The sequence below is a fragment of the Protopterus annectens genome, chromosome 2.part1 (assembly GCF_019279795.1).
Source record: "Protopterus annectens isolate FY-2018-M chromosome 2.part1, PAN1.0, whole genome shotgun sequence".
NCBI classification, from domain to species: Eukaryota; Metazoa; Chordata; order Ceratodontiformes; family Protopteridae; genus Protopterus; species Protopterus annectens.
This window is the reverse complement of record NC_056729.1, coordinates 1170295276-1170321366: the sequence shown is the minus strand read 5'-3', so window position 1 is coordinate 1170321366 and position 26091 is coordinate 1170295276. Positions and strand designations below refer to the sequence as shown.

At 40.8% G+C, this 26091-nt stretch overlaps 1 protein-coding gene across 1 annotated transcript in view; it reads right to left on the bottom strand.

Moving 5' to 3' along the window:
* LOC122794370 (large neutral amino acids transporter small subunit 2-like) overlaps positions 1-22863 on the bottom strand; it is a 724393-nt gene extending 701530 nt beyond the window's left edge. The window contains exons 1-2 of the mRNA XM_044062706.1: positions 22121-22863; positions 20336-20540 (exon numbers count right to left, since the gene is read on the bottom strand). Of these exons, the coding sequence (XP_043918641.1) occupies positions 20336-20540; positions 22121-22274 (359 nt within the window). The 5' untranslated portion in view covers positions 22275-22863. The remainder of the gene's footprint in view (positions 1-20335; positions 20541-22120) is intronic.
* Positions 22864-26091: the final 3228 nt, after the last annotated feature.

Sequence of the window (26091 nt, the reverse complement as noted above, 5' to 3'; positions counted from 1 at the left end):
TGGCTTATGCCACCCAAGAAAGTTATTTTCCTGTGCCACTGTCGAGCAGAGACACAGAAATGATCCCCGGGGTGTATTTCCCATTCACTCATCAAGATTTTTCTTGAAGAGTGCTACTGAAGAACTTTGCTTGACATAGATGGGGAGCCTGTTCCAGAGTATGGGAAGTCTCTGGGACAGGAATCTATCCCTCCAGCATGTCCTGTTTATTGTGGTGACAAGGTTTAGGTTCCTACAGCGTGTAGCTCGGAGGGATTGGGATTTCTTTAGGTGTTGCATGTCCAACAGCTCTGGGTCTGACATAGCTTTATATGTTAGGCAGAGATCACCTCGGAGTAGGCGATATGCTATGGAGTAAAGCTGGAGTTTGAGGCGGTCAGTGTAGGGCATTTGTTTGAGGCCAGTAATCCTCTTTGTGAGGTACTTCTGTGGCCTTTCCAGCTGCTGCAGATGTCTTATGAGGTACATTCCAAAAGGGGCGTTGTACTCTATAATGGGTACAATGAGTGTCGAGTTGAGGGGAACAATGACCTCTTTTTTCCTGGATGAAAACCTTTTTATGATGAGATGTGCCACGTAGAAGGACTTCCTAACTACTGTGGCGATGTGACTGTCAAAGGAGAGACTACTGTCCACCTGGGTCCCAGGACCTCTGGTTAACCAAATCTGCAGATGAACGCAAACCATTTGTAATTACTAAAACCCCTTCAGAAAGACCTTATCCTACTTAATATCTGGTATACCCAGAATGGGCTTAAACTGAATGGGAGGGCCATTTGAAATGCTTTCCACACTAGAAGCACAGCCCTCAGCTCTAGGACGTTGATATGCAAATTGGCCTCTGAGGGGGACTAAGTACCTTGGACTATCTTTCCCTGAAAATGCCTACCCCCCCACACCTCATTAGGGATGCATCTGTGGTCACGATGGCCTTGGGCTAAGCAGGGGTGTAACGGCAACTCCATAGTTTCTCTTCTGACTTCATCCACCAATTTAGGTCCTGCTTGCATCGGTTTGTTAAGCACGTTAGGTAAGACACTGGGTGTGTTAATGAAAACCACTATGATGCCAGGAGCCTCATATGGTTCCATGCTGGGGGAACTACAGTGATCGTAGCAGCCATTGACCCTAGCAGCTGTAAGTCAAATCGAGCCAGAACTTTGTCTTGAGAGAGTATCAATTGAAGGTGTGATCTTAACCTCTGCAGCCTGTGATGAGGTGGGGCATCCCTTACAGAAGTTTGTGTCGAATGATGTTCTAATGAATTCTCTCATGGGTGACAGCACTGACTTTTCCCTGTTTATTGAAATGCCCAAGTATTCTGCAAGGTATAGGACAGAGTCCAATGCATGAAGCAGTAGATGGCTGGTGGGGGCAGTGAGGAGACAGTTGTCAATATACAGAAACACCCAGAATCCTTGCAGTCTTAGGTAAGCTGCTACCACTGCTATGCATTTGGTGAACATCCTGGGGGCTATGGTGAGACCAAAGGGCAGTGTCCAAAATTGGTAGTGACTAGCTCCCATCTGGAAGCGAAGGCATCTTCTGGAGTGCTTGTCCATCTTGATGTGGTAATAAGCGTCCTGAAGATCTATAGAGCACATCCAATTTTCTCCAGGATAGACAGTACTGTGATCATCTGGTATTTTGTCTGTCGAAAAAACTTGTTTAAGGCAGCAAGGTCTAGAATTGGCCACCAGTCCCTTGTCATTTCAGCGCTAAAAAGAATCTTGAGTAAAAACTGGATCGTATTTGGTCTGGTGGGACTGTTGGATGACTTTTTTGAAGCACCTTTTGAATTTCTTGTGTTGTTATATCCCTCTGACTGGGTGGAACATTTGGGATTCGCCTTTGCGGTCTTGGATAAAGATCGAAGGGCATATGATAACTTCTGCCAATTATCGTCTGCACACAGGAATCTGATGTTACCGAGTGTCAAGCTAAGTGGTGGAGAGAGAATATTCCCTTGACTACCTCCAGAGATAGGCAATCAGGCCACCGCTTAGGAGCACTGGTAGGGTTGTCTGGAGAAAGAATCCCTGGAACCCTGGTTATATGGCCCCCTCTGCCACAGGAGGGGCATTCTCCTGATGAGTTCTCCCCCCTCTGCCCTAGGTGGAAAACTCGCCACGTGTCACGAAAAGGCCCTTGGGACTTCCTGAACCACATCTTTCCACTCTTCTGATTCCAAGAGTAAGGTTGTGGAGGAGAAGAAAAACACACGCCCACAGCAGAAAGGGTCTTTCCATCCTTCTCACACCTGGCTAGTGTCTCTCTGACTTTTGGACTAAAAAGCAAGGTAGCATCAACCGGAGAGCTGACAAAGGAAGACTTGAAAGGGTTTGTGAAATAACACAAGTGCATCCAGGCCTGATAGCAATGCCTGTACCTGCTGCCCTGGCCGGCCCTTTGGCTGTGTGTACAATAAGCCATATGGACAAGTTTGATATTGATTCTAGGACTGCAAGCCAAGAGACGACTTCATCGCTTACCTCGTCAGACACTGCCCCTGCCAAGGTGCCTTACAGCTCAGTGATCAGGTCCCTCTGAAGATGGGCAAAAAGTGCCAAGAAGTTCAACTGTATGGCAAAGATCATTGAAGCATAGACCCACTTCCCAAATCTGTCTATCGCCAGAGACTTCCAGTTTGAAAGATGGGCAGTTGTACTCTCCTCTGTAAGTTCCTTCTTTGTGGCAGCCGCCGTCGCCACCACCACAGCATCTACAGCTAAACCTTTAGATCAGTGGGGCTCGTACTCTGGTGCACTACTAATTTTGCCTGGTCTCCAGGGAATTGGCTCTATACAGTGTCAGGGGCCTTCCAACTATGCTGCACGATGGGCTTGACCAAATCATTGGCAGGTGGGGTCACCCAAGAAGAAGAAGAAAGTCAGGCATGAAAAGCCTGCAAGAAAACAGACTCCACGGAGGAAGGGTTAGTGGACTTTCCAATCACCCCCTCTGTTTCATGATTTCCAGGATGTCTCCAAATGAGACAAATTCAGGGGGTGACCTTAGGGTCCCTTCCCCTTCATCATAGTCTGTATTTTCAGTGAGATTCTTCTGGAGAATCCAAGTGCTTCCTCTTGCACAACCTCTTATGGGGTGGCTCCTCAGGTGGAAGGTCTGAGGACTCCTCCTAAGAGAAGGTACCCTGCTGCAGCGTGTCTTACTGCTCATGTGCCCGCTGCCCCAGTGTAAGAGGTTGTGACAGCTGTGAGCCAGAGGGTAAGTAGATGTGACACTCTGACAGAGCTGGTGCCAACTGCGAGCCTGCCGAGGCAAGAGCTCTTTCCATGATCTGAAAGGCAGGCCCATCTGAAGAGGGATAGGAGCCTGGAACCGAGAAAGACAACCTCGAAACCAGGGTTACACCCCACACTGACAAGCCCACCTCTAGAGAAGGAACCTGAGAGGACCTGGAACTGTCAAAGCACCTGGAACCATAGACGGCACCGTAGAAAAACGGCACCAAACTAGGGATCACAGAACCAGAAGCCAAGTCACGGTCCTGAGAGTGGGTCAGCTACAAATGAGCTGAGGACCACAGAGACAGTTCTGGAGCCGAGGTGAGATCCACCATCTGCACAGAGTAGTTGGTACCAGGAGCGGCGTCAAAGTTAAGGGCTCCAAGACCTGTGGAGAGGCTGAAGGAGGAAGATAGGATGGAGTCTGTGGAGAGTAGACCTTGGCTCCAGATGGGAGGGAGGTCCTAGAATGGGACAGAAGACCTCTGGCTGCAAAAAGCTGATCCATTGACTTGACTACATCAAACTCCGAAAGACTACTTGTGGAACGAATAGACATCCTGAGGGAGATTCTGGATGTTCTGTGAAAGGTCTTAACTGTTGACCAAAAAAGGGGTCAATAGATGGGGAGTACCTAGTCCTGGGCAGAGATTTAACCTCTGGCACCATGGTAGGCTGACCAATTGTTTGTGATGCAGGGGAGGTAACCGGTGTGGGACTGTGGGTGAAATTACTGTTGGTGCCGAGAGGGTCTGAGGTACCGATGAAGGGGTCGGTACTGTGGTAAGATTAGTCGGTTCCGGTAGAGTCACTGGCACCGTGGAAGAAGTCGTAGGTTTCAGTGCTGAAACAGTTATTGAAGTAAATTTTGGTCGTTTAGGCTTCAGTTCCGAAGCAGAAACCTGGCCTTTAGATGATATAGGGTCATGAGCTTGAGGAGACGCTGGAACAGAGTGGCTCCTTTTCTTCACATCTTTCTTAGGAGACTTTGACATCTCCACCTCAGCCAAAGCCTCTGAGAAAGGGCATTTTAACAGCCCCTTGAAGACTAACTTGTTTCAGTGCTCTGCAAGGGTCCAAGCACTAAAGCCCTTACAGAACTCACAAGATGGATGGACTTCCAAATGTGGCACCCACGAACAATATATGCAAGAAAGATCCCCATCCAAGTTGGGCATCTTTATGCTACAACCTTGACATTGCTTAAAGCCAGTGGTGTCTGTTTCTCTGCCATGATAAAATAAGGTTAACCAAACTAATCGGCTACACACATCCACAACAAAAGTGAGAGAAGGGGAAAAGGGCCCGAAGAAGATTTTTTTTTTTTTTGAACAGTAATGGAGAAATACCCAGAAAGGGTAAAGGAAGGGAAACAGAATAAAAACAATGGTATTAGAGATTTATCAAATGTAAAAGGGGAGGGAGGGGACTACACCAACTACAGAAGAAAATACCAAAAGGTAATAACAGGAGAAAAAAAAACAGCACTCGCACACACAAAATCTAGCAGTAAAACAATAAAAAAGTTAATGATAAAGTTTTATAGGGTATGGAAAGCTATAGAGAGGAAAATATATCAAAAATATATATGAAAAAATAAGTACTTGGCTTGAGAGCATAGCTGATGCATCCTAAAACTCTACTCGGCAAAACGAGATCGGAGGGGGAGAGAGGCACTATGGGTAGCCTTAGCTCAAGAGTTTCTGGCTGGCGCAAGCTTGTTACAATGGCCGAGTTGGTTCCAAGGATGGAACAGAAACCCAACAGTCAAGAATGAATGAAGACTGACATCAGATCATAAATTACCCACAACGCACACAACAGATAATATACCCTTATAAAAAAGGTAGCCAGGGACCTAAGCACTTGGGCTGACAACTCCCTCTCCTTTAATAATTATGTGGCAACTGTGATAGTATAGTTGCCGAAAAGTATTTTCATCTAGATCCAAAGATGCTATCATCCCCCTATATAGCACTGATCAGACCCATTATAGAATACAATGCTCCACTTGGCACTGTCTCACACATTTCATCTCAACCTCTAAAAGCCCCCCTAGGTTGCTAACAAAAAAGATATCTAGTATTAAACATGCTGGTTATGAGGAGACACTGAATGCTCTGTCCCTGTACACTGTGACTTATCGACTCCTGAGTAGTGATCTATGCTCGCTTACTGTGTCAATAACTCGAACTCCTACACTTCTGTACGACAAACAGATAATAGAACAAAAGACCTGAACCTTCCTCTGCAGATAACCAAATACTGTGGGAGAGAGATTCTTCATCCAGTGCCTCTTCCTTCTCTGGAAAAAAAATTTTTTTGCAAGCTAAACAATGTGATTGTACATTGCCCTACAGATTAAACATGGGCAACTGGATGGTTGCCCTCATATTTATCCCAAAAGTAAATGGCCTTTATTTCCTTGAGAAAGGAAGTAAAAGCCTAGGGAGTTTATTGGCAAGGTGTACAAGGTCATGAGACTGACACAGCCTTGAAACTCCTGTGAATCCTATAAAAGTTCTATGTAGAAATTCCAATATATCTGACTAAGATGCAAATGGACAGCAAGCATAGAGACAGACTCCTGACTATGTTGTTAAAATCAGCACGACCTATTGTATACAATACTGCACCAAGAACCCACAGCTTGCCTGTGCTGACATTACAGCCAAAGTGACTGACAAATCGTGAGCCCTAGAGATTTCCAGCATAGGTCACAGACTCTGAAAGGGTGGTGACCTTTCTCACTCACCATGCTTTAAACCAGTTAAACCTGCTACCTATAATTGTAGGTAATGGTCTTATAACAAAATATTGCAACAGCAAACAGATGACTTACTACTTTGACAGTTTTTATAAAGGAATAATAAATCACATTTGCAACCAGTGACACCAGTTTAAGGTTATTGTGCTGCATTTAAAGCATGAACTACACAAAGCCAATAACCAAGCACAACTCCCTTAAAGTCTGAGCTACACAAATACAGCAAACCAGCAACAAAAGCACAACTCCTGACTTGAATGCTTGCCTGCTCAAGTTTGTTACTACTACTACTTTTGCCCCAACACATTACCTGTCAGCTAAACGGTACTCGCACCACAACTAACAACAACTTGTCCATCCCAAATCTCAAGATCAGCTCTCATGAAAAGGCATTTTCAATCTCGGGATCTAAATTCTGAATATCCCCTTCTATATCAGCTGCTAATCTCTAATGACCTTGGTAATAATCATGTCGTCCTTACAAGCTTGAGTGTTACTGTTTTACCTCTCCCATTGTAAATTAATTATATCTAGTTATAAATACAAGCCTATAGTCTAGGCTTGTACGACAGACCTTATCTGGTGATCTGCCTGGGAAGGATAAATAATAATAGCTGATATACTGCATCATGGTCTGATCCTCTTACCTCCTCCTTTTATTCAAACAGAAACATATGCCACTGCACATTTTAAATTCTGCTTCAGTTCTTTCTTTGCAATCAACACTACATTGTTTTTTTTTACCTTATACATTGTCTTGTTCTGTATCTTGTAAATATGGTAGTTTTATGGCTGCAGCTTTGCTACTGGGCTGGGTTAGTTATATCAGGTTCATCTCTGCTACTGGGCTGGGTTAGTTATATCAGGTTCAGCTCATGATTTTGATCATCAGAAAATAACTAAAAAGTAACATTAAGCTAAATTATTATGCCAAGACTAGCAAAATAAAATTCAGAAATGTCTGAACACTATTGCTACTGTATCTCTGATTAATGAAAATGAAGTAATGTAAAATCAGAACAGTCTTACTTTAAAATACTCACAAGATGCCAGCGTGCAGACCATTTTCAATATCTAGAATTTTCCATGTATATTCTTTCTAGATCCAACATTGTGAATGTTAGATGGAACTACCATGCTATTTTCTGAATTAATCTGATTTGTGACGGTTAAGGGCCACATAGTGGTGTAATGATTAGTTCTGATGCCTTACAGTTGTTGGTTTCCCTGAATATTTTCCATCAAGGGTGTTTTCAATGTGCCATGTGCATACCTTTTGCATGGGTTTCCATCAGGGTATTCCACTTCCTCCCACATGCATGGGGGGAAATAAAGTGAAGGTAAGACTACTGCATGCAACCACACACTAAATTTATTTACATTTGTAAGCCAGGGTAGAACACGTATGAAGTTCAGGCTCATCCCAGGAGGAAATGAAAAATTCCATCAGCAGTATACAAAACTTATTTAAAATATTCATCATATTATATTAGAGTTTTACAATAGGTATGTGGAACAGTAAATACAGATTACCAAAGACATTAACAATGGTTATTGTATGTAGACCAGGACTCAGAAAATGTATATGAAAACTGAATGGTTAATGGATTGTAATAAGAGTGTCTAGAGTGAGTGCCCTAGGACTATGCAACACTCCCTGTGCTGAAGTATTCGCAAGTAGTTTACTTGAAGAGCTTTGTGTTTTTATGCATTAGTTGTTCGCTTGCGATCTCTTCCAGAAAGTCAGTGTAACAGCAACAGTTACACATATTTACATCTGAGATGGTCTTGAAACACCATGTGTGTCACATACATTAAATGTGCAGGATAAAATGACCTGTATTCACACCCCCAGGATGGTCCTGTAACACCAAACTAGTAACAGATATTCACATCCAAAATGGACCTAGAATAGCATATATACATCCAGGATGGTCTAGTAAAACTCAAGTAGGTTATACATATTCACATTTACTGTGACTCTGTGACAGATAAATTTACTATTTAGAATAGTTTGCTGTCTCATACTACAAAACAGGTAGTCATGAATCATCACAGTAAACTTTGGTGTAGTCCAAAGTCTGAACCTTCAGGAATAATTTTTAGTTACTTCACATAAACTAGAGCTATTCTGCTGCTGTCCTTGTGAGTCAAATGTGTTTAAAGGTGAAAGGTGGTTGCTGAGGCTTTGCTTAGTAAAATATTCATGGAGACATTGCACACTGGGGGGAGGGGTGCAGAAAAATCTTTGTAGTAAGTAGATGGCTGTAAAGGGTTGATAGAAGACCTGGTTTCTGAAATTTGAGAACATTTACTTCTGAACTCAGATGTTTTCAGTACTAGGTATTCTCTGATAACATAGGATGTCATCCCAGACACACTGTTAAAAGTCTCCTACAAAAACAAGAAGCTTGTCAACAGACAGGAACCTAAAGCTCATGAAGTTTGTCCTTTAAGAGTCGCCGTAACAAGTCTTGTACCCCAATCGAAATGGCCCATTTCATCTACCCAGTGATAATTACAGATTTTCCGTTTCCACTTCCATCAATACCTGAGGCAGACTGCTCCACTTTTCTGCCACCCTATTGATGAATAAAACTTCCTTACATTCTGCCATATATGAACTCTTTCAGCTGATGAATACTCACTAATTTCAAAGTTTTCTATAGGAGAAAACTGCCACTCCCCCACTTTAGTTTTTCTATCTACTTTTGACAATCCATCGACTCCTACTTTTAACTTGCGCTCTTTGCCCTCTCCTTACTTCTGCTGCTGCCCCAATTTGAAAAAAAAAAAAAAAAAAGCCATCAGAAAAATGAAATATTTTATTCAAAAAGGCCATAATCAAATAACCAGTGGTTAAGCGGGTACTTCACCTCCTTTCACACTGCTCAGACTTGAATAAGCATAAATATTTAAACCATCTTTCGAATTCTCATGATTAAGAATAAAAATGGGCACTGGTTAAAACACTTAAAATACATATTCTAAAAACACATTAAAAGGAACAATACATGTATGGCACAGTAAACCATGAACAATTAATAAATGTACAAGAATAAATAAAATGCAGTGAATCAAAATATCAAGCATTTATTTCTCAGTTTGCAGCATCATTTAAACAAAGTTATTCTAACAGAACTTGCCAACAGTGTTCTGCTCTGTCCAGTATATTCTTGATATCAGCGCATCCTGGGCCAAGTTTGACTTTTATTAATACACAAGCTTCTTTTGCAAACTGCATTTCATGGTAACAATACTAACACCGAGGATTATAAATCCATGAAACAAGACTGCGAACACATATGACATGCATATCCACCCTTACCTCTACGGGAACTTACAGGCGGAGCCTATAATTGGTCATTATTTGGTCAGTAATCTACCGCAGTAAACAAAATAAAATAAATAAACTTACTTTTTGGTACCCTGACCTCATTCAAAATCTGGAAACTAAGCAAATCATTGTGACAATCAAAAAACTGAAGAGTAAAGCCTTGAAATATTGATTCCCCACATTTTATATATTTTATACATTTTTTTATCATAGATGTGTACTGAAGTATAATATATGCCTTTAAGTGTTTTACTCCACGAATATTTTTTTATCCATTAGTTAATTCATAATCAAGAAACAGTTGAGCTTGTTCTCATCTCAGCAGTCTGATGAAGTTCCAATGTTACTAAAGGGAACAAGGCGCTTATTAAGCACTATTATTTTTATAATTGTACAAACATTTTGTTTAACTAATAACATTTCAAATGTTTTCTGTCATTATTTCATTTTATTTAGTGTCGTAATTTGGTCTACATCACTTTTACTTTCTTGATGACTTTTCTCTCTCCTGTCATTATAAGGCAAAATATGAGAGCTACAATAATGAAGAGAATGCTGGGTGAGCTTTTCTGCCTATTAGCACAAGTCATTATTATCCCACCCCTCACAGTGTTTTGCAATTACCATCCGATACTCACATCTCTAGACCTTGGGCCCTAGTCAGAACTGAATTAGTGTGTGCATGTCACTATATCCCTGGGGTTAGTGCTATAGAAATAGCTGTGCACTTCCCTCTCCTAACTGACACTGGAAATCATTAGACATTACACACACATTGCCCAAGCTGGGCCTATGGTACCAGACTCTTCTGATCAAACATCTCTGAAAACATCAAAACACACCACTTTAACACTTCAATCCCAGATCTCCAGTTGTTCTTTTGCTCAAAGCTCCACAGTCAAGGTCCTAAACCTTTCCTGATACATGAGACAATGTGACAAATTCTTTTACTATAAAGAGTTAGCCCTCTGTACTGACACTGTGGTATTCTTAAGTACCATCTCACAGGCAACTTTTAGCATGGAATTATCAGTTCATTCTCCAGTACTTTACAGCCATATCCAATGCCCTTCTTCACTTGCTACAGGCATGTCTAAGGGTCAGCTCCCGATGTTTTCTCCTGTCTACCCGATGAATCCGGGCATCTGCGGCAATGCAGCAATTGCCTCATGTACAGAGACAACCCTCTCCTCCTACCACCCAACACTACAACCTGTGAGAGATGCACTTATATAGCCAAACTGGAAGCAAAGCTCTCTTCACCCAAGACTGGACTAGACAGTCAAGAGGAGAAAAGACTGGACTAGACAGTCAAGAGGAGAAGGTAAACATTTGCACCACACCACACATCACATATTCCTTCAAAACCTACACCACCAAAACACACACCTACATTCGCAGAGACTCTCAATAAAAATCTGCTCAAGCAAGAGGCCTCCAAAGCAAAAATGTATGCAACCTCCACCCCCCCCAACAGAACCCAAATGACACAGCCCACAAAAATCAGTGTGCCACTCAACCACAGCCCATAAGGCGCAACGTGCACAACACTCTAGTCATAGGTGACTCTATAGTCAGGCACGCTGATGTTCCACTCACCAGCCTAAACTAGGAGAAAGTTACTGTCAGCTGCCTGTCGGGTACCAGGATCCACCCCATAATGCATGCACTCAGGTCACTCCACAACAAGTACAAATATGACTCTGTCATTGTCCATGTTGGTGTGAATGACCTGAGATATACCTCCCTGGACTACATGAAAAGAGACATGGAGGAGCTCTCCGAAGACAGGTATGACCCTAGCCCTGAGTAGCATCCTGCCATCACCCAGTATGATACCACAGTACAAGGACAAAATGACTGACAAACAGCTGGCTAAGCTTTTGGTGTCATTCTAAGGGGATCCAGTATCTGTTTGCCTGGGATGACATGATCAACAGACTACGATGCTTTTCCAGAGATGGCCTGCACCTGTCACCCTTGGGATTCCGGATACTGGCTAAGGCTCTTGCCACCCCTACAGTGCCTTTTTTAGGCAAGGTTCAAATGACAACTTCACCACCATAGCAGGTACAAGCAAGCAAAATCTGAGGGTATTGCTACACAATGCTAGAAGTCCAAACTTCAAAATGCATTCACTCAAGGCACTCCTTAAAATGGAGACCATCGAAATCTGTGCAGTTGACAGAGACGTGGTTCAAAGCTCCAGAGAGCACCCCTGCATTACCAGGCTATAATTCATTCCACACCTTTTGGCCACTTAACCTGGACCGAAATACTAAAGGTGGAGGCGTGTCTATATTCATTAAGGATATCCACACCTCCAGGCTAGTTGCTCAGCATAATGCATCTGAGATTATCCAAGTGCAACTAACTCTGGGCAAGACCGCAATCCAAATTGTAACTTGCTACAGATCCCTCACCATGCCCCAGGATTCCCACTCCTCATTTTTTGATGCACTGGAAATATTAGGGTACAACACAACACCCTTATAATGGGCAATTTCAACTACACCACCATTAATTGGGAAAACTACTCATGTACTAATTCTTTTGCTCATCGTTTTCTGGAATTCATAAATTCCAACGCCTTGGATCAACTTATCCACACCTCCACCAGGGGCAGCAATATCCTAGACCTGGTCATTACCAACATGGGCAACCGATGTTCCACACCAGAGGTCAATTCCTCGTTTGTCAGATCCGACCACAAGCTAATCAGCCTAGACATCCACATCCCACCCCCATTAGGGAAACCACCATAAAAAATTTCTCCAAAGCCAACTTCACGCTTAAGACTGAAGTGGCAAACTTCACAACACCCATGCAGACAGACAATAGAGGTACGACTGCTGAATCCTACACAAATGCACTTTATAAGCACTTACACGAGTGCATGGATTGTGCTATCACTAACAGAACCAAGATGCTATCCTCCAAAAAAAGGAAGCCAATATGGTGGTCCCCTGCCATAAACAAACTCTACAACAGACAAAAGAAACTGTTGCATGAGTAAAATCCCATGATTGGAAGAACTCCTTGGTCAGCCTCAGTAAGAAGCTGAGATCCCTCATAAAATCATCCAAAGCTAGTTATGAAAACAAAATCACCACTGATTCTACAGACAACCACAACGCATTCTATAGCTATGTCAAGAATCTCAATGGCAACACTCAGATCTGCTCTGAGTTACAGCACAATGGCACTAAATATACAGAACCAACTGATATTGCTAACATCCTGGCAGATGGGCCCTTTAGGGGGTGGGGGTGGGGGTAAAGTTAGCAGTGAACCTCTCTCTATACCGGAAGAATGCAAAGTTCCTGTAATCTTGGCTGCACATGCAAAAACCACACTCTCCAAAGCCAAGAACACAGCATCCATGGGACCTGACAAAATCCCAGGCTGTGTTCTACATGAACTACAGAATGAACTGGCACCTCACCTAAGCACCATGTTCAATCATAGCCTCACCTCAGGCTTTTTACCCACTGAATGGCGCACAGCGACGGTTATCCCACTCCACAAAGGGGAACCCATCATGGACCCGGGGACTATCGCCCCATTAGCCTGACAAGCCTAGTCTGCAAGGCCATGGAACGTTATTATCATGGAACTTATAAACAAAGACATTGGTAATCTCCAAACTCTGGACCCTACCCAGTTCAGGTTTGTAAAAGGCAAATCATGTCTCGTAAACCTTATTGACTTCTTTGAAGCAGTCACCAAAGCCGTAGACAAGGGTAAGGTGGTTTACACAGCCTATCTAGATCTTGCCAAGGAGGCTTTTGACACAATCCCTTACTCTGGAATTATAGATAAACTCACTAAACTAGGTATAAATCCCTATGTCACAAGATGCGTTGCCAACTGGCTCACGGACAGAACCCACACCGTGAAAGTAGCAGACTCTAAATCAGTGACAAATGGAGTACCACAGGGTTCAGTGCTGGGTCCTCTCCTGTTTGGTATCTACTTTTCTGAAGTACAGGCTAACACAGAAGGTCTTTGGCCAATGAAGTTCACAGATGACTGCAAACTAGGAAGCATAATTTAAACTCCTAATGATGTGGACATCCTACAAAAGGGCTTCACCGAGACAGATGCCTGCAGTCAAAGCCACGGTCTCAAGCTCAATGCCAAAAAGTGCATTTCCATCCCCTTTGGTAAAAACTCTGTACCCATGAACTACCACATAGGTGGTAGTCTACAACACCGAAAGTGTGATGAGACCTTGGGACACAGGTGGACAGTAGTCTCTCCTTTGACATTCACATCGCCACAGTAGTCAGGAAATCCTTCTACGTGGCACATTTCATCACAAAATGTTTCTCATTCAGAAAAAAAAAAAAAAAAGAGGTCATTGTTCCCCTCTACTCGTCACTCATTAGACCCATTATAGAATACAATGCTCCTTTTGGTATGTACCTCACAAGACATCTACAACAACTGGAAAGGCCACATAAATACCTCACAGAGAGGATTACTGGCCTCAAACAGATGCCCTATGCAGACAAAAACTCCAGCTTTACTCTGTTGCATATCGCCTACTCAGAGGCGATCTCTGCCCAACATACAAAGCTATGTCAAACCCAGGGCTGTTGGACATGCTCTACTTAAAGAAATCCCAATCCCTCCGAGCTACACACTTTAGGGACCTAAACCTTGTCACCACAATAAACAGAACATGCTGGAGGGACAGATTCCTGTTCCAGAGACTTCCCATACTCTGGAACAAACTATCTATCTATATCAAACAAAGCTCCTCATTAGCACTCCAAGAAAAATCTTGATGACTGGATGGGACATAGGAAATTCACCCCAGGGAAAACCTCCGTGGCTCTACTCGACAGGGGCACAGGAAAATAATTTTCTTGGGTGGTGAAAGCCAGGGTACCTTTCTGGCTAGCTTGTATAGGCCCTAGGGCAGATAGCCTGGTACCTACCCATGAACATCCAATGCCCGTCTTCACTTGCTACATCCAATGCCCTTCTTCACTTGTAGCACCTACATTATCATCTATTACCTTCTACTCTTTTCTTGAAGCTACATATCCTCTAGTCACTAGTTCTGCAAATTTCTGCATTCCATGACGTGCTTTATCACAGAGGACACCCTAATTTTTAAAACATGATTCCACCCCATTTTTTCAGACTTTGACAGACTGCCATCAGCAAACTGCTAATGGCTGGAAATTGTGAGATGTGCTGACCTGAACTAAAGGCTTTGTGACCTTGGAGTCTTTATCACACATCTCAGTCCTTCCTTCCTGACAGACAGCTGAAATCCCAATGTACCAATCTGCACATAACCCAAAGACCACATTACTTGTCGCCCCTTCCCAACGCGTATGAGGGGCAAAATTAAAAACTCTTACTAAACTGAGGGTGGTGGATGGCCACTGTAAAGTGGAATACTGATGAATCTGCTTGGTCATCTACTGAAAGGTGTGGCAGTATTGAACAGTAGTGTACAAGGCAATGAAATGCATGCTAACAAGTGGGCTAGTACAAAAAAAGTTTTCACTTGAAGGATATTGGCAGAAACTGACACTCATAGTGCCCCAGTAATTCTTATTGCATCCCATAATGTTGATCAGATTAGGTTTGCATCTCCCTGTCTGTTGTTACAGACTGAGTCCGCAGGTGGTCTCAAGGTCACTAGAACTGCTCCAGTACTGTATTAAACAGTGGCACACAATCACACATTACTTACAGTTCTCGTGTTCAAAGCATCAATTCCAACTATTGGAAGGATCTGCTATCTTCCTTACATTTGTAAGAAAAAAAGCTCTCTTTCAGCTTTCTACACCCCCACCCTTCCAGTATGTGACCTTGTCGAATCACACTTTAGTGAACTGAAGACTTTTTCTGGACATCCGATATTTGTGAGTTAGCTTGCGTTTTCCTGGACTTCCCACAAGCAACTATGCAGATTTCTGTTTGCTAATAAAATTGCCAAACACTGTTTTAGAATGCCTAAAATGCAACTAATCTGTTAAATAGTACTCGTCTTTCTGCATACCCCATATTGTTTAGTATTATTTTTTAATTAGTTCTGCTCTTAACAACAGGGAAATTTGTTCTGGCATGACTTTTGTTTTGTGGCAAAGGTATATTTATCCCAAAGTACCCTATGATCCATTGTTTTGGCTTTCTTTTCTTGAATGTCCTGTTGCCAATGATTTAGAACTGTGGTGCATTAAATGTTACTTTGAGCAGCCTTTAAGACAGATACCAGCAGAGATTTTAAAATTACATTTTTGTACGCTGCTAGCTAATACACAATTCCTTTGCAAGTAACAGGTAGCCATGTTTTTTCCTTTTCTAATGGGAAAATGCACAAATATGAAGTACAGTCAACAAGCAAAAAGCAAGGATACTGCAGCAGAAAAAGCAAAAAAAAAAAAATTCAAATAAAATTAGACTAATAGTAAAACCTGCTAAAATAAAAAGGATCATAAAACATTTCAAGTACTCTTCAGGAAAGAGCATTATCCTGCCATTAAGGTTCTCCTTACACTAGAATAATGAAAACAATTTGAGTACAGGGTCTGTACTCATAAAAAAGTAGTGTCAAGCAAAACAAATGTAGTAATAAGATTAATAGTTTTTGCTGCACTTGTATGGCTCTTAAAAACATTGGTGCATTAGGCAAGGATAAGAATAAGAAGGCAACCTACAAATTAACCAGGGATGTTTGGTAAGCCTAACCCGAAATGTGCACCTGTCTCACAAAGTATCCTTAAAACAAAGATGACACTTAATTGTCAGCAAGTCTCATAAATCCTGAAAACATCTACAACCCAAGGGATTATGGTTAAAAGTGCAGCTTGTTAATGCTCTACATTTAATCACGTCCTTCAAAGCATGAGTGCAGGGAGCTAAGGGAAGTAGTTAACACCCTTAAAACATGACTGCAGCTGAGAGGAGTTTTAATTTCCTAACACACAACTATAGCTAGAGAGCTGTTAATGTATTTTTGTTTAAGCAATATCCCCCTTTTCTGTAAGCAATGACTCAATAAACACATACCATTAAATGGCAGCCCTAAGTGCGAGAGGGAGCCCTCACATCAGACATGCACAGTCTTCTCACCCACTTCATGCCCTTCAATTAAGTAACATATCCAACGTTACAACAGCCTTGGGGCAAGCTAAAACATCAGAGAATGTTTCAGTGTATGGATGGGGTTTCACTGAACTGACATATGCTGAAAGTGAGGAGATTCACACACACACACACACACACACACACACACACACACACACACACACACACACACACACACAAGTGCAGCTGAGCGAAACTATTAAAAGAAGTTTTATTTATTTATTTATTTTTTTAAAGACTCCAGTTTCCTTACATCAATAATTATTCCCAACTATGCAACAAATCTAGCTGAGACGCTGGTATTTCTCAGAAAGATCTCTTACAAGTAACAAAATAAGCATTATGCTTATGATGCCAAGTCTATTAGACAAATATTTTAAGCTTTTTTGTGTACGGTGCTCACTGGGGGCACCAATGTGAACATGAGCAGAAAAGCAACAGGAACTTAGCAATACCTTTAGGCAGAAAGGTGTGAAATTGCAGAAATGACGATGTTGTAGAACAGTACCTCCTCAGGTGTGCAGTAGCAAGTCCTGCCCGAATCCCACCGACCACCCAACAGCCATATAACTCCAAACATTTTTTTTCGTTTTTGCAAGGGGATGTGTCCCCAATCACCCCCTCAAATTAAATATACTAACTCCAAGATTGCACTATATTGAAGAAAGAGGTAAATTTCCCATCAGCTCAGTACTGCGGCCTAGTGTCACCGTGAAATGTGCATGGCAGTCAATCATGCATCATTTGCATACATCACCACAGCCATTTGGCATGTCAGTCATAAAAGGCATGCCCACTTCTGCGAAGACAGACCAGGGAAGTACTGTTCTACAACAATGCTGCAAAAAAAAAAAATCACAACTTATGCATGACAATCTTTAAGGAGTGGGCACATCTTGTAAACACAAGACTAACTAAGGTTAAAATTTGACATTGCAGACCTCATGGGAAAAAAAATCATTTCAGATTCCACCTACTCATTTTTATAAGTTTTGATTTTGCCCATGTGGGAGCCTTCTTTATTGCTTCCTTCATTATTATGACTATACTTGACCCTTCTGGACAAAACTCTTCTTTTTCATTCACAACAACAAAACTGTGTACATGGAGCTAGGCAAACAGCTACCTCTAATTACTTTCATAGCAAAACAACCACTTCTTATGGTGGCAGAAATGAAAACTGTGTATGCTAAGAACTATAGCTGGTAGGTAATCAGTTGACGGGGAGGATTTTCACACTGCGATAAGGTATGACTACTTAAATTATGAAACAATGTAGTAGAATGGAGCTGCCAGAAACGGACAACAGGTAAAAAGTGGTGAAGAAATACCATGGCAGAAGTTGAGAAGTACTATATTATTCCTCAAAGAGAAATTAAAGAATATTTTTTGGCTTCTGTAAACAGTCATTTGATTGTGGAGGGGGGCAAAGTGACAAAAGAATAGACAGAATATGGTTTAGAGTGGAATAGAAAGTACTGTAGTGTGAGAGGCACTGAAAAGCAGCCTGAGTGACTACAGTTTATATTCTACAAATATAGTTGTACTGAAAATTATAAAGGAAAATGGGGGAAACAAAGGAATGCTTTTGGAAGTAAGTATAATATAAAAGAGTGCCAAAAGCACTTGCCGTGGTTGACTTCTGCAACTTCTCAGCACTGTTTACTTGCATCTGACCTCTGTTATTCCAGTACACAGTGTACATCTGTGGTGTCATTCTAAGGAGTTTCACAGACATGCCATGTTTATCTTTTACGTCTCCACAGATTGCTGCTTTATCATGTTACTTCACTGAATGTCTCTTCTCCAAGGCCATGTTTTTGACATAAGCGCTTTACTGTGTGTGCTTTTCCTCTTAAAACTGTTGTAGTAAAACTAAAACATTGCTTTAGAGATATTATGATATCAAACAGTGGAGCATGATTCAAGTGTAGTGATCTAATCACAGCATTGACATTTCATGAGATCAATACTCTGTCTACATATAGCAAGCTCCCACAATTACAAAAGAAAGTTAAAGTTAATGAAATCGTATGAATAAAAAGACTGAAAGGAAAGTTCAAAAAGCAGGACCATCATGTGGAGTTAAACAAGACAAACAAACAAGTAAACAAACAGAAGGTCATACTAATCTAAGAGTCCTAACAAAGTACACAACTGCTAGACTTGACTGAAAGATTTTACTTGGAAGACAGAAAATATGGTTTAATTAAAGGAGTCAAGCAGGCAGTTAATAGGTAAACACCTTAACCATTATGTCAGCCCCCATTTTAATAGCAGTAATAATAATAATAGTAAGAATGTGTGTATTCAAAGGATTGGAAAGGGAACATAACTAGATAAATTATCTATACAGGACAAGAAAGAATATGCACCACTGATGAAGCATGTTTATAGGTTACTAAAGAATTACAGTGACAATACTGTGATGTATAAATAAAAAAGAAAAGCTATGCATTCTGTTCTTAAATATATTTTCTTGCAAACAAACAAATACAACTGATCACACATTTATTATTTTCACTCTCTACAATACTGCCTGGGATTCTTCAGCTACACAGTCCTATTAAGAATATGTTGTACTTAAAAGAACAAGACAATGGGGAGAGATAAACCTTGGTTGCCAGTAAAGTTCACTTGAACCTGGTACCTTGCCTATAATGCAGTTCTTTCAGAGTACAGTAAACTCTCTGTTAACCAGCATCCATGGGGATTGGTAGATGCCAGACAACTGTAGTTTCTGGTTGCTTGAGAGTTTACTATTAATAGGCCTGACTAATGTTTGTCTTTTTTGGCTTTTCCTGGTAAGGGGTCGCCACAGGGGAACTCCGGTCCGCTTATGGTGCCGAGTTGCCAGCCCGATGCCCAACCTTCAAGCAAAGGCACTATATTCTAATACTATATGTTTGTTTTGACTTGTTCTCAGGTTGGGGAGAGAAGGAATGTATTCCCATCTTCCTTTTTAAAACTCGAAAGCTATAGAAATGTAAGGTATGTTTCTGCAGGGAGAAAACAACGTGCAACACATGAAAATTGTACTGTATTTCTTGAATTCTTTTTGCCGGTTGCTTGAGAGTGCCAATTGCTCGAGTTATGGTTAACAGAGTTTACTGTATAATTTTTGGCTGCATCTCTTGGTGTCCCTGTACTGACTTGCTTTTAATAAACTTTCACACAGCCTTTTTTATGCTTTTCTAACTAGGCCATGGCTATTACTACATCCACTAGAAACTTGCTCTAGAAAGTTACCATTCTGTGGAAAAAAAAAATCCTTGCAACCTCCTGAATCCACTACTGCCCAAACTCATGAAATGTGTTAAGTACATTCTGGCAGAAAAATATTCTCCTCCTTAAATTTTATTTCTCTCTGTAAAACATAAGCCTATAATAAATTCACAGAAGGAAAATCTTGGGACCTTTTACTGTTTGTCTAGAATACGCACAGTAACACATTGTGCATAGTTTACACTATTTCTACAAAACTGTCTCTGTTCAGTGCTGTGTGTTTAATAAAACAAAGCCACCTACCTCCACACTTTTACTGCTGACAGACTTTCTGTGCAAGCCCCTTCCCTTCCCAATCTTAATTATTTTGATAATCTGCATGGAAGTCACTGAAGTGAAGTTGTGTACCAACTAAAAAGGTGTGCAAGTATGTATGTCTGTGCAGAGTGAAGGGTCAAGAAAAAGTAAACCTAAAACGGCTTTCCACCTCAGTGTTGTGTATTACTGGTGACAATTGAAACTCTCATCTGACCAAGATTCAGGGACAGCAGTATCAGATGTCTTGAGGCGTAGTAAATTTGTAAGTACATCATCTTTATCACAAATAGCACAAATATGTTAAAACATCTAGAAAAAGCAACATACCCTGCAAGTCCTCCAAAAATGTCCTTGACATAAGAATAGTCTCCCCCAGACTTTGGGATGGTGACACCAAGCTCAGCATAACACAAAGCACCGATGGCTGTGATGAGACCTGTCACTATCCAGACAATCAAGGCCAGCCCCACCGATCCAGCATTCTCCAGTACTCCCTTTGGGGATACAAATATCCCAGATCCAATAATATTTCCTTTGAAATAAAAAGCAGATGAAATAACTCAATAGTGAGCAAAAAAGCACATCACAACTGAAAATTACATAGATGGCATAGCAAATAGGTGCATATGTGTGTGTGCAACTAACTGTAACTGATACAATAGAGAGATCACAGCTTTCTTAGTATATTTCTGCAGTTGAATACACACACTCTTTTATGCTGCTCAAAACACTATTACATTAGTCAGTTCATATGATGTGATCTACTAAAACAACAAGTTTTATCTGCATCTTTCAAGCCAGGTCAAAACTGAACCTGTTCATAGGCATGTGAAGTTTAAACACTTGTTTTCTTATGGACAATTTATGCAGGACCCACACTTACTGTCGCAAATTACATCAGTGCATAAAATTCCTGAATTTGTCTATAATCACATAATACTGAAAACAGTTGCTTTTTTATTAAAGGCACAACTTATAAAACTGCATTGTGTCACTGCATTAATGCTTACATTATAATAATAAATGTATTTAGATTAGGTACACAAAATACTCTTTCGGTTTGTTAAAACGATCTTAGCCATGACTTCAGTCAAGTTTGACCATTTTGCTGAACAGACTAGTAAATGAGAAAATCTACTGGCCGAAACTGTGAAACAAATTAGATATTACTTCTTTTCATTTAAGGTTTTAGACCATTTTGCATATCTCACAAGTGTACTTTATTATGAAGAATGTTCTTCCCTCTGACACTTAAAAAGCCCACGTTCCTCAAAGTTCCACACTGAAAGTGTTTGCCACACATCTGGTGTTAAGTATGTTTTTAAGCTGATAGCCATGGTAAGTAACAGTGAATCATATCAATCAATCAAATGAACATCTACTAGTTTCTAGTTGAAGTTGTTAGAAAGCTATTAATATTTCACCTTTTGCCCATTTATTCCACATTATGAGAAGTAGTGTTCCACATTCTAGAGATTTAAGGTTGAGAGCTATGCCATGACGTGCTTTTTTCAACCTGATGTTTTACTACTAGTTGATAGCACGAGTCTTTTTTTTGTTTTTTTTTTTTTTAAGTACTCAATACACTCACTGAAAACAGAACAAGATGCTCCCAAGTTGCAGCTTTTTGCCCAAATGAAATGCTTAAACAGCAAGCCAAAAGGCACAGCCTAATATGTTCTCTACAGTGCATTTTACCCTAATTTTGGTGGTGTTTCTAAGTACTCCGAAGACACCTTTGAAGGTCTTTTTTTCAGCAGCACAAATAATGATACATTATTTTTTATAGAAAGCTTTAACTACTTATAAACTGGCACTGTCTCTTCACTTGCAACTGTTTACAGGAATGGCTGAATATATCTCCTGAACACTTGCTCTTGCAAGATAAAGCAGTTCTTTTCTCTACTTTCTAAGTGGTCAGTAAACTGTAATATTTCATTTTCTCGGACAGAGTCCACCAACTGTCGCTGCTCTATGAACTAGGAATCCTTATCTGACCTGCTCACACTTTCAGAGACACCTGTTTTCGGATGTACCATTATTTGATATACTGAATCCTCCCTCTAATTCCTTCCTCACAGCTGCTGTCTTTGCCCATCTCCTCTGACTTACCTACTATGATGCCGCAGGCACTGGTAAGACCGATTTCTTTCTTCAGTGCCACTCCACCAGAGCCGGCCGCAGCCTTGTCGGCACCTTCCTGGACCCCGGATGCCTCGTTACTGCTGCCGCTGCTGGCCCCACGTTGTCTCGGTCCCTCAGCCATCTGCACTTCTACTTGCGGAGTTTAAATAAACGGGGACAGATCACTAGTAAATAACCCTCGGACCTCCGGTAGCGGATGCTGTCCAACTGAATTAACACGGACGATAAGAAGGGAGAATAAGCCAGGAGTCCATGAGTGTGCGAGGTTCAAGACCGAGCAGGGACAGCTTGCATCCCAAGCATCAATCTGGAGACACACATCTAGGGACGAGAACAACAGCCTGTGATCGCAGGAGGAGCGGGAAAAGCAGCACTTGTTTTCCCCTTTGATATTGCACAGTTTAACAGATCAGCTGGGACCAATACGTGATCCTTTTAATGTGCTGGTTCAGTTGGTTTTACTGGAGTGCCCGTTCCTCCTTCAGTCCCGAGGGAGAAGCATCACTGCTAAACACCAGCTCTTACTTAACTGCGATCGGAAATTCTCGTCTTTCTTGCGATGCACATACAGGCTGTTACAATGCACTGAGCAAAATTATGTGCCTGTAAGTAGAGAACCACCAAATCCTTATTGTTGGTTTCGGTCTGCCTCGCAATGCCTGCCAGGTGCACCCCGAGTCACTCAGCGGCTTTTCTCCTTCTGTTCCTGTTTTCTTTGCTAGCCCTATAAATAACCCAACAACAGCGTCATCATCCCATTCTCCTCCTCTGTCAAGTGACTTCCTTGGTTATTTGGGGGGGGGGGGTCTTGTCTTGCCTTGCTCCCCCCCCCCCCCCCGCTCCCTTAACTCATACACAACCAACCTGAAGCTATCTGACATTATCCTTTAGGTTGATTTAGGTCCCTTTTAGGAAAAGGCGCATCATGTAATCGTAAACACGCTTAGAAATAAAGCAACTAAGTCCGACATTAACACATCACATTTATATATATGCAGTGGCAGATATTACCTAATTTCTTTAAAATTATTTATGTTAAGTTTGTTAACCAGGAACAAACAGACACAGCAATTAAATAAGTTGCTCAGGGGATCCCACAGTATCCATAATGGAACTGATGGGAATCCAACCTAGGTAGGCAGCTTTGAAAAAAAAATGTTTTAATTGGTTTGTGTGTACGCGAGAAAGAGAGTTAAAGTGATTAAGGAGGATGCAGAATATCAATACAAGGCAGCACTTCATCAGATAACAGTAAAGGGTACAAAATATGTGATCTACTTAAAACAATTAATTTTAAGTCGACAACAGGCATATCTTATTTAATAAGTATTTGAGTGAGCAAATATTGACACAGCTTTGTTAATCCTGGTTGGTCACATTACTGCTACAATGCATACCTCTCAACGTCTTAATGCATGAAATCTGGATAAAGCCTAAAATAATGGGGGGGGGGGTTAAAGGGCCCCAAAATAGGGGCAGATTTTAAATATTGCTCTTATAAACTTAGAAAGTTGCTAGAGTAACATAATTTGTATTAGCATGCATTTTATAAAGGATGGGAAGTCTAAACCTCACATGCATGTCATTATGTAGTGACTTAAATCCTCACTTGTGCCAAAACACACAGACTTTATAAGGAACAGACCAAACATGTGAAGCAAAACTCTGGGCATTCTGCTAAAATCTGGACCGTTGAGAAGTATGCTGCAATGAGCAGTTAAGGAGTAACATATCCCACCAGGATGTGTTGTATTTGCTGTCATTCAAATAGCTGACAACTATTTATTTGATTAAGACGTTTGTGTGGGTGTAAGAAATGGTAACTGCACAATTGTGTGAATCACATTTGGTTGAATTCAAGTTTTATATACTGTACATAAGTAGGAGGCTGCAGGAAAATGAATGTTTAACTGAAATGTGGTGAATGTGAGAATGTGCAAGATCACCTTAGAGTGATTCCACTGTGTATGTGTGCGTAAGCACACACAAGTGTTCATAGGTTAGGGTAAGCTAAGAGAATAGACATTGTTTTTTAACACCTTTATTAAACTATTACTTAATGCACAGGTACACATACACTAACAGAAAATTAAAACAAATGTATTAATATTTTTCCTATTCATGCATTAACATTACATGCATGTTTTCTTTCTAATAATATCCATTCACTTCGGCATTAGGTAAACTGCTCATTTCCTGCCTTCCCTTAAACTTCACTCCTCTTCGTGAACATTATTCTGTATATATTGTTACCACAAAAAATCCATTTGTTCCTATCTAATTTGCTTCTTCTCTTTACTAAAGATCCCACATCAATTCTTTTATATCCTTCAGAATATGAAGTACTTCAGTTATAGTCGCTTTAGATTTTGATTAACATTTTCTTGTAATTCCTTTTTTTTGGCCACCAATAGCATTAAATGTTGGAAACTCCTGGTGTTCTGGCTGAAGTGTAATTCTCAAAGAATTTGGAAATATATCCAATCGCGGCTGGTGACTTCAAATCAAAGGGGGCCTGCAGGAGACAGTGGAATGGGTGGGGCCAATGGGAATGGGTGTGCACAACTAGAAAGGGGAGGAGCTATGTTCAAAACCACAAAAACTGGAGCTTTAATTAAATATGCTGCCCTGGGTGCCAAACCATCATTATGAGAGTCCAATCAAGACAAAATGAAGTGTAGAAAAAAAAATATTTCAATGCATTGGCTGCATGACAGCTTACTTAATATCTAGAAGGAAACAAAAAGATTGTGAGGCATGAAAAAATAAATTACTTTTTAAATACATTACTAGAATGCCAGTCAAAATCAAGTATAAGAAAAACAAGCAGCACTCAACTCAAACCACTTTTCCTTGCACTGCAATTCTAATTAAAATTTATACTCAGCTTTATTAAAGTACCAAGTAACATGCTGAAAGTAGCAATCTCTGTGATAACCCCACTTGTAAAAATGTTTCTTATCCAAAAAAGACCTGCTGCCTGACAACAACTATCTACTTGTTTCATGGGGAAAACATAATCAAAGTAAAAAATGAAATGCAAACAAGAAATAAACTCAAGATACATTGATTTAAGGATTATTGTACAGGTAAGGCCACACATGATAGATTGGCATTCTGTTTGGTTTATAGGTAAAGCCTGCAAAGATGACTGCAAGTCTCCAACAAATGTAATGAGCTTCTTAAAATAATGTAATCCTGTCCTTTATTACAAATACTGTCATATGCATTTCAATACCCAAGGCTTATGCATTATCTAGTTATGCAAGTATTCTCTGCATGGCAACAACAGAAAGGCTTTCAATGTTGGCAATTCTTTAACAGTATCTTATTAAAGCTTACATTCTCAGACAAGCTTACCTGATGGTCATTAAAACATTGCTACTTAAACACAGAGCAACAGGCACTTTCTGAGTAATAATAAGCATAAATCAACAGCATAAAAATATGATGGAAACCAGATCATTCTGCAAAATCAAGGACAGAATAAAAGTAGTATTTGTGTCTACCTTGGATGGGGGATACTCTGCACATTTAAACAGCATAACTGCTCCTTGCCTTGCCTGGACACATACAGAGTCACTACATGGGGGAGTGGGGTGCAACAAGTATGTCACAATTTGAAGCGTCTCTGGTTGACTGTGATGGCCCTGACACATTTGTCATACCTCTCAACCTCCGAGCAAGAAATCTGGACAAAGCCATACATAAACGTGGGACAAAGGCCCAAAATAAGGACACTTTTTAAATATTGCTCTTATAAACTTAGAAAGATAATAGAATAGTAGGTCTTGCATTAGTATGAATTTTTCTGAAGGGTATGAAACCTGAAACTCAAATGTCTGTCATTATTTTCTAACTTCAGTCTTTAATGATTTGCCACTAATTTGCCAAAAAAACACAATTTTATGAAAAATAGACCAAAAATGTGATACAAA